General features: G+C 49.8%; 2 protein-coding genes across 2 annotated transcripts; both read left to right on the plus strand.

Moving 5' to 3' along the window:
* The first annotated feature begins 525 nt into the window (after window positions 1-525).
* On the plus strand, window positions 526-10,186 carry ERP29 (endoplasmic reticulum protein 29). Its single transcript, XM_049789374.1, has 3 exons — window positions 526-754; window positions 6,092-6,230; window positions 9,354-10,186. The coding sequence occupies exons 1-3, from the start codon at window positions 626-628 to the stop codon at window positions 9,854-9,856; spliced, it is 771 nt and encodes a 256-aa protein (XP_049645331.1). The 5' UTR covers window positions 526-625; the 3' UTR covers window positions 9,857-10,186.
* Window positions 10,187-13,446: 3,260 nt separating this feature from the next.
* On the plus strand, window positions 13,447-14,224 carry LOC126031101 (protein BUD31 homolog). The gene has a single exon (XM_049789381.1). It carries the CDS (start codon window positions 13,594-13,596, stop codon window positions 14,026-14,028), a length of 435 nt encoding a protein of 144 aa, XP_049645338.1. The 5' UTR covers window positions 13,447-13,593; the 3' UTR covers window positions 14,029-14,224.
* Window positions 14,225-14,491: the final 267 nt, after the last annotated feature.

Here is a 14,491-nt window from a genome sequence, read left to right on the forward strand (position 1 = left end):
CAGAGCCTGCCAGGAGCGATTTCTGAGCACAGAGCCAGGAGGAACCCCTGAGCACCATGGGGTGTGACCCCCAAAAAAAACAAAACAAAAGATCTTGTTAGTCTGTGTGGCCGCAGAGGGTCCCACACACAGCCAGGCGGGCCTGAGAGAAGCGAAGACGCCCGCCTCGCCTCGCCTCGCGCCTCATCTTCCACAAGCAAAGGCAGCAGCAGCACCGCCACAAGAACACAGAGCGCGCCTCAGGCCGTGCGCCTGCGAGTGCGCCTGCGCGGCCAGTCACGCGCTCTTTCCCCGCCCCCTTCTCGAGGCTCCGCCCCTTCCCTCAGCAGCGCGCGCACGCACGAATTAAAAAAAAAACTGCGCAGGCGCAGCACGCCACTTCCCGCCACTTTTCCCTCCGTAGCTCCTCCCACTTCCCCTTTATCTCCCCCTCCACTCCCTCGAGGCTGGACGTGAGCTTCCGGGGGCGGTGTCTCTCTACGTGCGCGCTCCCGAGCCGGCGTCCAGAGTCGTCACGTGACGGACAGCCGCCGCCAGTCACGTGACTGCCTGCCTCGCTCGCGCCGGCCAGTCCGGGCGCCGCCTCCGCTTGGTGCTCGCGGAATCCGGCGTTAAGGCGGCCGCCATGCCTAGCGTCGCCTTCCTGGCTCCGCTGGTCCCCCTCCTGGGGCTCCTGCTCCTCTCCGCGCCTCCGGGCGGCAGCAGCCTGCACACCAAGGGCGCCCTCCCCCTGGATACGGTCACTTTCTACAAGGTAACGGGGCTGGGGGAGGGAGACAGACCTGCCTGGGGCACAGGGCCCAGTGGACCCAGGTTGGGGGTCCCCGGGGATCCGAAGCCCGCACGATCGTCTCTGATGACGGGTCTCCAGCATTTCTTCTAGGCCTGATGGGAGACTGGGTGCGCCCAGAGTCCCCCCCAGGGAGAGAGCAAGGAGGTAGGTACCCCACGATCCCCCGTATCTTTGAGTCCCCAAGTGGGAGTGGGAGACCCGGGGTTGATGCCTCTTGGACGTTAAGAAGCCCGACGCAAGTATCCTGGGCCCAGACAGAATCCAGAGCAAGACCCTGGAAGGATTTCAGCCCCTATTCCCCCCCACACACACACACATATACCCCAAATTCCTGTTTTCAGAATTGGGGGGCGGATGTCCTTGATCCCTGCCCGATTGAATGGACGGACGTTGGAAATGTTGGCTGGCCCAGTGCAGTCCCAGCCCCCTTCTGCCTTCTGCCGGCCGTTGGCTCCCCCCCAGCAGATGGGCGAAACTGTTCTTTTTACAGAACATTTTTATCTTTCTGGGAAATGAAACCAGAAAAGCGGGGCTCTAAATCGAGCTCAAGAAGGGGAACCTTGCCTCTCTTTAACGGCTTTCCTATGAATTGGACACTCGTTTCACTTTGAGGCACAAGTCTCCAGGATTTTTTTTTTTTTTTTTTAGAGGTGTCAGTATGGCTGGTTGGGTGGAGGCCCGGCTCTGCCTCACACTCACCAGCACCTGTTGTCTTTTTGGACCGTTACTGGCGAAGTGGCTTCCCTGCCTAGCCGCCCTGGGAGCGGCAGGAACTGGGGAGGGGAGGGGAGAGACTCTGGATGACTTGATGGGAAACTGTTGATTGGCAGGGTGGCAGGTTTTTGGTGCTAGGGGGACAATACGAGGGCTTCAGGATGCATCTTGCAGGCTTGAACCTTTCTCAGCCTTGCCCCCACTTGGCAGCATCATTGGATGTGGCCCCTAACTGGAAAGCATGTCCAGAAACCTTTCATCTAATAGCGAGAGTCATGCTGTCTGGGAGGCAGGGGTGTGGGGAGGAAAGCCAATAACTCCCTAATTACTTGCTGGCTATCTCCCCATCCTGATGACAACTCCCCCAATCCAAAATGGCAGTCATATTTCCCTTCAATTTTCACTGTACAGTGCTCATTACAGATTTCCCTTTTCCTCTCTCCCACACTAAATATTATAAACCTGTGGAAAATTGCCTTGTCTGTTCACAGCCTGTTGCTGACAGCACGTCTGTCACTTAGGGACAGGGTTTGTGAATGAAGAAATCTCTCCTGCAGCTCCCTTCTAAATCTCTTTTCACTCCCTCCCAACAGAAGTGGAGCATCTTCCTCCTAAAGTCCTTATTCCCTCCTTTGCTTTCAGTGATCTCTAATGTGTTTTGGGTGTCATTTGTTTTTTATCTTTTCTCCCTAACTAGAACCTGTTTTCTTAATTGTTAAATTTCTTTTTTGTTTGTTTGATTTTTTTTTGGGGGGGGGGACACCCAGCAGCGCTTAGGAGTTATTCCTGGCTCTGCACTCAGAAGTCGTTCCTGGCAGGCTCGGGGACCATATGGGATGCCGGGATTTGAACCGGAGTCTGTCCTGTGTTGGCCTCGTGCAAGGCAAAATGCCTTACTGCTGTGCTATCTCTCCAGCCACTTGAATTTCTTTACAACAGTGCTTGGCAGGTAATGGACTGTTGAGTGTCCATTTTGGGGGTGGGACAGGGTGTTTCACACCCAGCAATTTTTAGGGTTTACTCCTGGCTCTGCACTCAGAACCACTACTGGCAGTGCTTGGGTGCCAGGTGTTGAACTCAGATTGGCCACTTGTAAGGCAAACACTCTACCCACCTTAGCCTACTATTTCCCCCCCCCCCAAGTTAGTAGCTGAATGAATAATGAATTCATCTGGACATTGAAGAAGTTTCCAGAGCCAGGGAAAGAACTCAAGGGCTGGAGCACATGTTTTGCATGTGGGAGCCCTGGGTTCAATGCCCAGCACCAGCACCACTTATTTCTTTAAGCTCCTCCGTGGCTGGCCCAAGAAGGAAAAAAAAAGGAAGCAAATTCCACAAATGTTTGTGATGAGGGAACTAATTCCCCACAAAGATTCTAAAGCAGTACAAACAGATCAAGAAACAGTTCATTATACAATTGTTTGATGATTCAAAGCTGGCTGATGATGGATAAGAACGTCAAAAGGACACCTTCATTGTGTTCCAATGTTAGGCCACTGTGTGATTATAATGTTCCAGAATACTTTGCATTTGATTTGACACTCCCGGGGTTCAAGCGCAGTGTTCTCCCCATAAGCCATTTCCATCCCTGACATGTAGCATCTGCTACCAAAGCCTGCCCTAATTTTGTTCATTTACTGGATGAATTTGGAGCATTTGCCACATGCTAGTCGGCACTGGGCCTATGTAAGAAAACAGGATCAGAGACCTTATAACATACGTTCAGTGAAGAGTTGGACACCAAACCGGCAAATGAGAATTTCGCAGTGATTAGTGAAGTAATTAGTGTAGTAAAGAAAGAGTTGGATAATGCAATAGAGAATCCAGGGTAGAAGAGGCCTTTCCCTTAGAAAGGTGAAACCAAGCTTAAAGGACCATGGGAAGGGCATTCCAGCAACTGGATAGCAAATAAAAAGTGCCAATAGTGGGAACAAGTGTGATGTGTTGAGCTGAAATAAGGCCAGCTGGGCCATAGGGATATGATCTGATTTATATTTTTAAGTCTTCCCTGATTTTTAAATGTCTCCAGCGCTCAGACTTTTTGAGGTCAATGACCACTTGAAGATTACCTGTTCTGGTAATTCTTTCTCTTTGGCCTCTAGGCAGTGTTGTTTGTTTTGGGTTGTGTTTTTTTATTATTATCAATTTGGCTTATATAAAATCAACACAATAAAAAATAAGGACTATCAAAAACTTGTGTCTGCCTAAGGACAGTAATAACCTCTGATATAAAACTGATCAGAAAGACCAGAGGGACCAGAGAGAGAGCCTGGAGGTAGGCCTTGCATGTAGAAGAACGGTGGTTTGAATCCTGGCATCCCATATGGTCTCCTGAGCCTGCCAGGACTGATTTCTGAGCATAGAGCCAGGAGTAACCCCTGAGCACTGCCGAATGTGATCCAAAAACCAAAAAAAAAAGGGCCCGGAGAGATAGCACAACGGTGTTTGCTTTGCAAGCAGCCGATCCAGGACCAAAGGTGGTTGGTTCGAATCCCGGTGTCCCATATGGTCCCCCATGCCTGCCAGGAGCTATTTCTGAGCAGACAGCCAGGAGTAAGCCCTGAGCACCGCCGGGTGTGGCCCAAAAACCAAAAACCAAAAAAAAAAAAAAAAAAAAAAAAAAAAAAAACTGACCAGCAGTGGACACTGATTAGAAATATTTCAGGGGCTGGAGCGTGGTGCAAGCAGTAAGGCATTTGCCTTGCACACGCTAACCTAGGACGGACCCAGTTAGATCCCCCTGTGTCCCATATGGTCCCCCAAGCCAGGAGCAATTTCTGAGCGCACAGGTATAGCCCAAAAACCAAAAAGAAAATAAATAAAAGAAATATTTTAGAAAGAAAAGAATGTGGGCCCGGAGAGATAGCACAGCGGCGTTTGCCTTGCAAACGGCCGATCCAGGACCAAAGGTGGTTGGTTCAAATCCCGGTGTCCCATATGGTCCCCCGTGCCTGCCAGGAGCTATTTCTGAGCAGACAGCCAGGAGTAACCCCTGAGCAATGGCCGGGTGTGACCCAAAAACCAAAAAAAAAAAAAAAAAAAAGAAAGAAAAGAATGTATTACAGACTAATGTTGTTGGATAAAAACCTGTGTATGGGGGCCAGAGATAGCACAATGGGTTGGGTGTTTGCCTTGAATATGGCCAAACCAGGACCAACTGACTGGATTTGATCCTCAACATCCCATATGATCTCCCGAGCCTACCAGGAGCGATTTCTGAATACAGAGCCAGGAGATACCTTTGAGTGCCACTGGGTGTGGCCCAGCCCCCCACCAAAAAAAAACTTTGGGTCCAGAGCAATATCACGGCAGGTAGGGTATTTGCCTTGCATGTGGCCAATCTGGGTTTGGTTCCCAGCATTCGTATGGTTCCCTGAGCCTGTCAGGTGTGATTCCTGAGTGCAGAGCCAAATAACCCCTGAGCACGGCTGTGACCAAAGAACCAAACCAAACCTATGTACTAGGAGAAATCAAAAGAAAGTCCTGGGATTCCTCAGTAAATAAAACCTGGAATTATCATGTGATCTTGTAGTTCCCTCAAAGGCATATACCCCAGAGAAATGGAGTGTCCCAACAAGACCTTACACATTAATGTTCACAGCTATATTATTCACAAGTTGCCAAAAGATTACAAAAGGAAGAGCTCATGTGTTTATGAATCAATGCATAGATCGTTGTGGTCAGTCCCTCCAGTGGAATTTGACCTGAAAAGGAGTGAAGTGCTGGCACCCACTACAATATGAAAGAATCCTAAAGACATACTTAGTATAGAAACTGGTTTAAGACTACATCTTGTGTTGGTCCATCTAGCAAAGCTGAGAGAGAGCACATTTTGTAGCAGTAGTGGATGCCAGCGCCTAGGCAGAGGGAGGATTAGGAAATGTCTGGTGGTCTGCGTGCTTTTTAGATATTTGTGGAACATTAACATACAAAGCCCCCCCCCCCAAGTGTGCGCTGTAATATGGTGAATTTTTATCACTATTAGAAACTAGGCCCTGATGGTTTAGGACCTGGGAGATCTAAGCAGAGGAAACTAGAGAGATTTGTCCCCTTCCTGCCTTCTCAGCAATTCCATATGAGCCCTGAAATGGCAGAGTGCAAACTCTGAACTAACCAATACTCTCCTAAGTGGTGGCTCTTTGAGATAACCAGCCCATGTCATATTTCACACTCAAGTTTGCTAAGAAAGGCTCCCTCGGATGAGAGTGTGATGGGCCACCATGATTGGTACTCGGGATCTCCCTTGTTTCAGCGGAACCATCAGAGAAGTAGGCCTTAGTACTTCAGAAGAAACAGAACTAAGTAGGCCTTAGTACTACATAAGAAACAGGCCTCTAGCTGATTAGTATTGGCAGAGTTGGTCTTCTATGATTGGGCGCAAGTTCCAAATGGGGTAGTCAACATGTGAGAAGCCCCTCCAGGCTATGAAATGAGTCAGTGGATGAATGAATGAGTATTAGTCTGTTAGAGCTTGTCTTTGCGGGCTTGGTTTCCACTTTATTAAACAAGGGCCCTTTGGGAAGGGGAATTAAGCCCCTCAAGTTTCCCTGGAACCCCCACTTGCTCAGCTCTATACGCCCTCAGGTCATTCCCAAAAGCAAGTTCGTCTTGGTGAAGTTCGACACCCAGTACCCCTACGGTGAGAAGCAGGATGAGTTCAAGCGTCTGGCTGAAAACTCGGCCTCCAGCGATGATCTCTTGGTGGCAGAGGTGGGGATCTCAGGTATGAACAAGTCCAGGACAACTGGGGAGGGCAGAGTGGGGGGACGCTAGGAATTCCCTCTGCATCTGCAAGGTAAAGCATTACCCAATGCCTCTGGGCCACAGAGCAGGGGTATAAATGGACTCTGACCTTCCCAGGAACCAGTACTTTTGATTAGCTTAGATTGAGTAGATTTCGTGGCCCCCAAACCTCTGCTCAGCGGCACTGCTGGTCACTACCTGCCACCCCACACTGTAGTCAGACTTCTGTGAGAGATCAGGGGTTCTCCTAGGAGGGATCCTGGAGAGGGCTGAACCAAGACTAGCTCTAAGAACACTGAGGCAGCTTTAAGAATAGTTCCCATGGGCCGGAGAAATAGCATGGAGGTAAGGCGTTTGCCTTGCATGCAGAAGGATGATGGTTCAAATCCCGACATCCCATATAGTCCCCTGTGCCTGCTAGGTGCGATTTCTGAGTGTAGAGCCAGGAGTAACCCCTGAGCGCTGCCAAGTATGACCCAACCCCCCCCCAAAAAAAAGAATAGTTCCCATGGGCCGAAGAGATAGCATGGAGGTAAGGCATTTGCCTTGCATGCAGAAGGATGGTGGTTCGAATCCTGGCAACCCATATGGTCCCCCAAGCCTGCCAAGGAGCGATTTCTGAGCATAGAGCCACTGAGCACTCCCGGGTGTGACCCAAAAACCAAAAAAAAAAAAAAAGAATTGCTCCCATACTGAAACTCAGAGGTCTAGAGCATGTGAATTGTATGTGTAGCCCCAGTTGGATCCCAAGCACTACCTGGGAGTGGTCCCAAACCCCCCACAAAAGGAACCAGAGACCTAATACAGGGATTAAGGTGCTTACTTTGCCTTTGGCTGACCTTGGTTTGATCTTCAAGGACCACCAGGAATAATCTCTGAACTTGTCTTCACTTGAACTAAGTAAGAGAGGTGGCTCTTTGAGAATTCTCTTAGCATTTATTTGGGAATAAATAAATGGTCCCTGGGGCCATAGCAATCACAACGGGAGGGTATTTGCTTTGCTTTTTGTTTTGTTTTGGGGCCACACCCGTTTGATTCTCAGGGGTTACTCCTGGCTATGCGCTCCGAAATCACTCCTGGCTTGGGGGACCATATGGGACGCCGGGGGATTGAACTTCGGTCCATCCTATGCTAGTGCTTGCAAGGCAGACACCTTACCTCTAGCGCCACCTTCCCGGCCCCAGGTATTTGCTTTGCATACTGCCAGCAGACCTGGGTTTGATCCCTGGGATCCCATACAGTTCCCCCAACCCTGCCAGGAGTGATTTTTTTGGGGGGGGGGTTTACTTTTTGGGTCACACCCAGCAGAGCTCAGAGGTTACTCCTGGCTCTACGTTCAGAAATCACTCCTGGCAGGCTCAGGGAAACCATACGGGATGCTGGGATTCGAAACACCGTCCTTCTGCATGCAAGGCAAATGCCTTACCTCCATGCTATCTTTCCGGCCCCAGGAGTAATTTCTGAATGCAGAGCCAGGAATAACTCCTGAGTGCTGCTCAGTATGGCCCCAAACGAAGAAATAAATGGTCTCCTACAAACATGTTTGTTCCACAGTGAACACACTGGTCTCTTTTGTTAGAGTGAGCTGGCGTGCTTCTCCAGAGTGTGAATCTGTTCTGCTATCAATTGGGGGAATTTTATATTATATATATATATATACTATTTTATATTATATATATTATACTAATAATAATTATGATAATTACTACTGATGTTTATCAAATGTTTCTCTTGTGCTTTGACCAGGCCATACCTGGAGCACTCGGGGTTACTCCTGTCTCTGCACTCAGGGATCAAACCCAGATCGGCCGTGAACAAGGCAAACAATGTCTTACCTACTGTGCTGTCTGTCACTCTGGCCCCGGTGACCTCCATTTTTCCATTGAGGGATTAGCTAGTTCAGCAGCAGAACTGGGATTGCTATACCCAGTAATAGGCTTGTCTCATCATCCTTGCAGTATATTGGACACCATTAACCATCACAGCAGATATGAGAAGCTATCACTTTTGTTTTTTTCCTCTTGGTGCCAGGGATTGAACCCAGGACCTTACACATGCAAGGCAAGCAAGACTGATATACAGAGTCCATCTGTGCCCCGGGGTATCATGTGTTACACTTAAATGTACCAGGTTAAAAGCACATCCCTTCATTGCATACTTCTAAGTGCCTTCATTTTTGTCTCTGTTCCCTATCACAGTCTCGCACTAAGCAACACACAATTGACCTTTTAGCTCACAAATGCACCCAACTAGCTTGATGCCTTAGAGCAGGGGTCCTTTTGTACTTGACAGTCCTTTTTACCTTCTTCCACTCTTAAGTTCTCCACGCCCTTCTGTGACCACCTGAACTGGGGTGCCTTCTCCACTCACCCAGTTTTTTAATTTTCATCATGGTCTGCTCATTGATATCCATCTGTTATCTCCTTTCTCACCATTAGATGAAGCTTTTAGTGGCCAGAGAGTTTGATTTTTTTTTTTTTTTTTTTTTTTTTTGGTTTTTGGGCCACACCCAGCAGTGCTCAGGGGTTACTCCCTGGCTGTCTGCTCAGAAATAGCTCCTGGCAGGCATGGGGGACCATATGGGACACCGGGATTCAAACCAACCACCTTAGGTCCTGGATTGGCTGCTTGCAAGGCAAACGCCGCTGTGCTATCTCTCCGGGCCCAGAGCTTGATTTTTTTTTTTTTTTTTTTTTTGGTTTTTGGGCCACACCCTGTGCCGCTCAGGGGTTACTCCTGGCTATGCGCTCAGAAGTTGCTCCTGGCTTCTTGGGGGACCATATGGGACACCGGGGGATCGAACCGCGGTCCGTCCTAGGCTAGCGCAGGCAAGGCAGGCACCTTACCTCCAGCGCCACCGCCCGGCCCCAGAGCTTGATATTTTTAACGACAAGTATCCCCCCCAGCACTTAGCACATTGCCTGCACAGAGTGGGTATCTAGTATAAACCCTTCCATGAGGAAGCGAAAGTTCAGAAGTTACATGCACAGTGCACCCGGCAGGGGAGCTGCCACTCTTCCCCTCCACTCAGGCGTCATAGCAGCCACCTGTCCTACGCTCCCTATGGTCTGTTTTGCCCCTCATGTCTGTTTTCTATTCACAGATTACGGTGACAAGCTGAATATGGAGCTGAGTGAGAAATATAAACTGGATAAAGAGGACTACCCGGTCTTTTATCTCTTCCGGGACGGGGACTTTGAGCACCCTACCGTATATAGCGGGGCCGTTAAGGTTGGAGCCATCCAGCGCTGGCTCAAGGGGCAGGGCGTCTACCTCGGCATGCCCGGCTGCTTGCCTGTATATGACGGACTTGCTGGTGAGTTCATCAAGGCCTCTGGTAAGGAGGCCCGCCAGGCCCTCTTGAAGCAAGGCCAGGACAACCTTGCCAGTGTAAAGGAGACAGAGAAGAAGTGGGCAGAGCAGTACCTGAAGATCATGGGGAAGATCTTAGACCAAGGGGAGGACTTCCCAGCCTCTGAGATGACCCGGATCACCAAGCTGATCGAGAAGAACAAGATGAGCGACGGGAAGAAGGAAGAGCTCCAGAAGAGCCTAAACATCTTGACCGCCTTTCAGAAGAAGGGGGCCGAGAAGGAGGAACTATAAAGGCGTCCCAAAGTTTCCAGTTTGATGGGGTGTTGTGGGGGTGGGGGGAAGTGACCTGTTAGCTGTGAGGCCCTCCTGTGTTCTGGGAGTGGTAGAAGGGGCACAGAACTCTGCCCAGCCATTTGCTGTGACGTGATCACATTCAGGGCAGATGTCCCTGGAACAGGTTGGCATGGCTGGACACTAAAATCAGTTCACTTGTGGACTCCTCGCTCCCCCTGCACTCAGAAGGAATTGGTGCTATTAAGATGAGTGTACAGTCCAGGTCTTTGACACTGTGGTTCACTGTGGTTCTGATTCTATTAAAGTTTCACCATTTTGTTAAGTGAACTGGAAGCAATTCCATTTTCTTACAAACCGGGCCTATAATGGACTTCCTTGTTTGAATTGATGAATCATTCTAAGGTGGTATGGATGGCACTTTCCCAGGGCAATGTATGATCCTGGGAACACTCTGAAAACTGGTCCCCGTTGAAAGTTTGTTTCTCCACTAGCATTCGTCTGAAGTGGACAGGGGCCGGAACAATAGCACAGCAGGTAGGGCATTTGCCTTGCACACAGCAGACTCAGGTTTGATCCTTGGCATCCCATTTGGTCCCCTAGCCTGCCAAGAGTGATTTCTGAATGCAGAGTCAGGAGTAACCCCTGTGCATTGCTGGGTGTGGCCCCAAAATAAACCATACTAATTGGACAAATGCATTGTCCATTTTATTTGTTTTGGGTCACACCGGGTGATGCTCAGGAGTTACTCCTGGGTCTGCACTCAGAAATTGCTCCTGGCTTGGGGGACCATATGGGACACCCGGATTCCAACCACTGTCCTTCCTGTATCGGCTGCGTGCAAGGCAAATACCCGACCGCTGTGCTATCACTCTGGCCCCACATTGTCCATTTTTGTACGAGGGCAAGAATGGAATTCAGTAGTAGAGCACTTAGCTTGCATGTATGAGGCCCTAAATTTGTTCTCTGGCACCCCCCAAAAATCATTTATATTTCAGACTTAATGAGCTGAATATAGTAAATTTTATTTTATTAATTTAATCAGGTTAGAGGCTGGGGAGATAGCACAGCGCTAAGGCGTTTGCCTTTCATGCAGAAGGACAATGGTTCAAATCCCGGCATCCCATATGGTCCCCGAGCCTGCCAGTATGATTTCTGAGCATAGAGCCAGGAATAACCCCTGAGCACTGCCGGGTGTGACCCAAAAACCAAAAAAAAAAAAAATTTTTTTTTTAATCAGGTTAGCGTGTGGACACAGGTAAGCTGTGTCCCCAGCTTCTAGGATTTAGGGAAAGGGAGGAAATGGGATTTAGTAAAGTGAATGGTATGATTGAGCCCAGTCGGGAAGTCTAAAAGGACGGTGGAGGACCAGAGCGATAGCACAGCAGTAGGTCGTTTGCCTTGCATGTGATTGACTCGGGACAAACCTGGGTTCAATCTCTGGCATCCCTTATGCTCCCAAGCATGCTGGGAGCAATTTCTGAGCACAGCCAGGTGTGGCCCAAAAACAAAAAGGGTGGGAAGGGATGTTTTCTATCGAATTTGTTACTGCCAGTTTCCAGTTTTTAAAGAGTTCAGATAGCATTGAACTGACACATCTTTTGAGCATGGTGAGCAATTTTCAGTGGTAAGTTTCATCATAACAAGCCCACTTCCAGATTTAACTTTAAAAATACCAAGCCACCTGGGACTAGAGCAATAGCGCAGTGATAGGGCATTTGCCTTGCACGTGGCTGACCCAGGATGGACCTCAGTTCAATTCCTGGCATCCCATATGGTCCCCCAAGCAGGAGTGGCTCCAAAACAGAAAATACAAAATCACAGCTTCTGAAATGATGGCACCTACACAAAAAATGTTTGAAGAGTTGGTATATAAAACTTTGAAATTATTGTCTGCCAGATTAGGAATCACTGGGAATGACTGAGTAGGGACTGGGTACATTGTCCAGCCAGAGTACCTTCCTTGCATGCACTGTTGCTTCCCCCTTGCTCCCCAAATAAAGGCGTGAGAACCCTGTATTAGGGCCCGGAGAGATAGCACAGCGGCGTTTGCCTTGCAAGCAGCCGATCCAGGACCAAAGGTGGTTGGTTCAAATCCCGGTGTCCCATATGGTCCCCCGTGCCTGCGAGGAGCTATTTCTGAGCAGACAGCCAGGAGTAACCCCTGAGCACTGCCGGGTGTGGCCCAAAAACCAAAAAAAAAAAAAAAAAAAAAAAGAAAACCCTGTATTGAATTGGATAGAACAAAGATTTGTGATCGCTAAGGCTGACCATGCAAACTAGGTAAAAAAGTCAAACCTTGTCTTAAAAAAATACCTGGCGGGGGTCCTTGATTGATCGCGACGCTTCCCGGTCCTGGAAGGAAGTCGCTGTGTTTTTTTTCCCCCCCTCTCTCTGCCTTGGTTACGACTTGCTGGCCAGTAGTTGACCAAGCTGGACCGTCGGACGGGGACGGGCCCGGAGTGAGTAAGTGAGTGAGTGAGGTTTCCTGGTGGAGATGGCTCTTACCGCCCTGGGGATTCGCCGTTTCCTGGCTGCTTTCTGCATGATCTCCCGCCTTGTTTTCTCTGCCTGGACGATTTTCTGTCCTTTCTAGAAAGGTCTTTACTTTTTTCTTTTTTGGCATTTGTGGCCACACCCGGTGACGCTCAGGGGATCCTCCTGGCTCTGCGCTCAGAAATCGCTCCTGACAGGCTCGGGGGGGGGGGGGACCCTAAGGGACGCCGGGGGATCGAACCGCGGTCCGTCCTAGTTTAGCGCCTTGGCAAACGCCCTCCCGCTTGCGCCACCGCTCCGGCCTTCCAGCACGGCCTTGATGCCGATCCTTCCCCCTCGCTCCTGCCGTGCACGCATCCCCGTCTCTTAATGCCCGTTCTGGCTGCCTCCCCTGCACGGGCTCCTCTGTACCCCTACATTTTTCGACGGGACCGGGACTCTCGATTTTTTTTTTTACCCTTGTCCCAGAAAAGGGGTCACTCTTGTACCTGGCTTCCCTGATCGTGCGCTCTGGCACGCCCCCCGGATTCCATCCCGCTGTATCTCCGTGGAGAACGGTGATTGGACGCGGGGGAGTGGGGAGTACACTATACAATATAGGGTACACATAGCCGGAGCGATGACACAGCGGTAGGGCGTTTGCCTTGCACAAGGCCAACACTGGACAAATAGTGGTTCCAATCCCGACATCTCATGTGGTCCCCTTAGCCTGCCAGGAGCGACTTCTGAGCACAGAAGTCAGGAGTAACTCCTGAGCGCAGCTGGGTGTGACCCAAAAAGGAAAAAGGAAAAAAGTGACAGCACCCTATATGGTGCCCTGAGTCCCTTTAGGATCCATCTCGGCATTGCCCGTAGTACGACCTGAGCATCACCGGGTGTGCCCCACCCCAAGGAAAATAAAATACACAGAAGTTTTGGGGAGTCAGGTGCTCGGAATCAGTTCTCTCGCAAGTTCGGGGCCCTGCATCCCGATTTTATCTCAGCGAGGCTCACTCCTGCTGTGTGACAACCTTCACCTGTAAACAGTAAGGTGTAAACCTTACTGTAAACAGACGCTGTCCGGCAGGGAGGGACTGAATGTACGAATGAGGAGGCCCAGGACTATAAAAGAAGTCCGGGAAAGCACGAGAAACGGGAAGCTTGTGACAGAAGACGGAGGTCTTGCAGCTGGACTCTCAGAGCCAGATTTTGAGGTCTGCGTCTCTCCTTTTAGAGCCTGAAGATTCCTTCTCAGGGAAGAAATGCCTAAAGTCAAAAGAAGCAGAAAAGCACCCCCAGATGGCTGGGAGTTGATTGAACCAACTCTGGACGAGTTAGATCAGAAGATGAGAGAAGCTGAAACAGAGCCTCATGAGGGAAAGAGGAAGGTGGAGTCCCTCTGGCCCATCTTCAGGATCCACCACCAGAAAACCCGCTACATTTTTGACCTCTTCTATAAGCGGAAAGCCATTAGCAGAGAGCTGTACGAGTACTGCATCAAAGAAGGCTATGCGGACAAGAACCTCATTGCCAAATGGAAGAAGCAGGGCTATGAGAACCTTTGCTGCCTACGCTGCATCCAGACCCGTGACACCAACTTTGGCACCAACTGCATTTGCCGTGTCCCCAAAAGCAAGCTGGAAGTGGGCCGGATCATCGAATGCACGCACTGTGGCTGCCGTGGCTGCTCTGGTTGAGAACAAACACCCCTCACCCCCCCAATCTTCCTGGACTTTGGACTTAGCCGATTTTGCTGGTTGTACCCCCTTCAGTGCTCAGCGCTTCTCCCAGAGCAGGGGCCCAGGCTGCTACTGGGGAGGCATCAACATCTTCCATGTGATTTGTGGGAATAAACCTGATACCTCCCAAAAAAAAAAAATAAATAAATAAAAATACCTGGCAAGAGGAGCTGGCAATTGCTTAGGACTGACGGGTTCGATCACCCGGCATCCCATATGGTCCCCATACCTGCCAGGAATGATTTCTGAGCGTAGAGCTAGGAGTAACCCTGAGCGCTGCCGGGTCTAACACACCCCCCCCCCCTCAAAAAAAAAAAAAAAAAAAAAAAGCTAGGATGGAGCCTGGGCATCTGATCACAGCCCTCCAGACTAACAGCAACAAATCCTACAGTTAATAGGTCTTTATTACAAACTATTTTAT

The sequence above is a fragment of the Suncus etruscus genome, chromosome 15, assembly GCF_024139225.1.
Source record: "Suncus etruscus isolate mSunEtr1 chromosome 15, mSunEtr1.pri.cur, whole genome shotgun sequence".
In the NCBI taxonomy this organism is placed as follows: Eukaryota; Metazoa; Chordata; class Mammalia; order Eulipotyphla; family Soricidae; genus Suncus; species Suncus etruscus.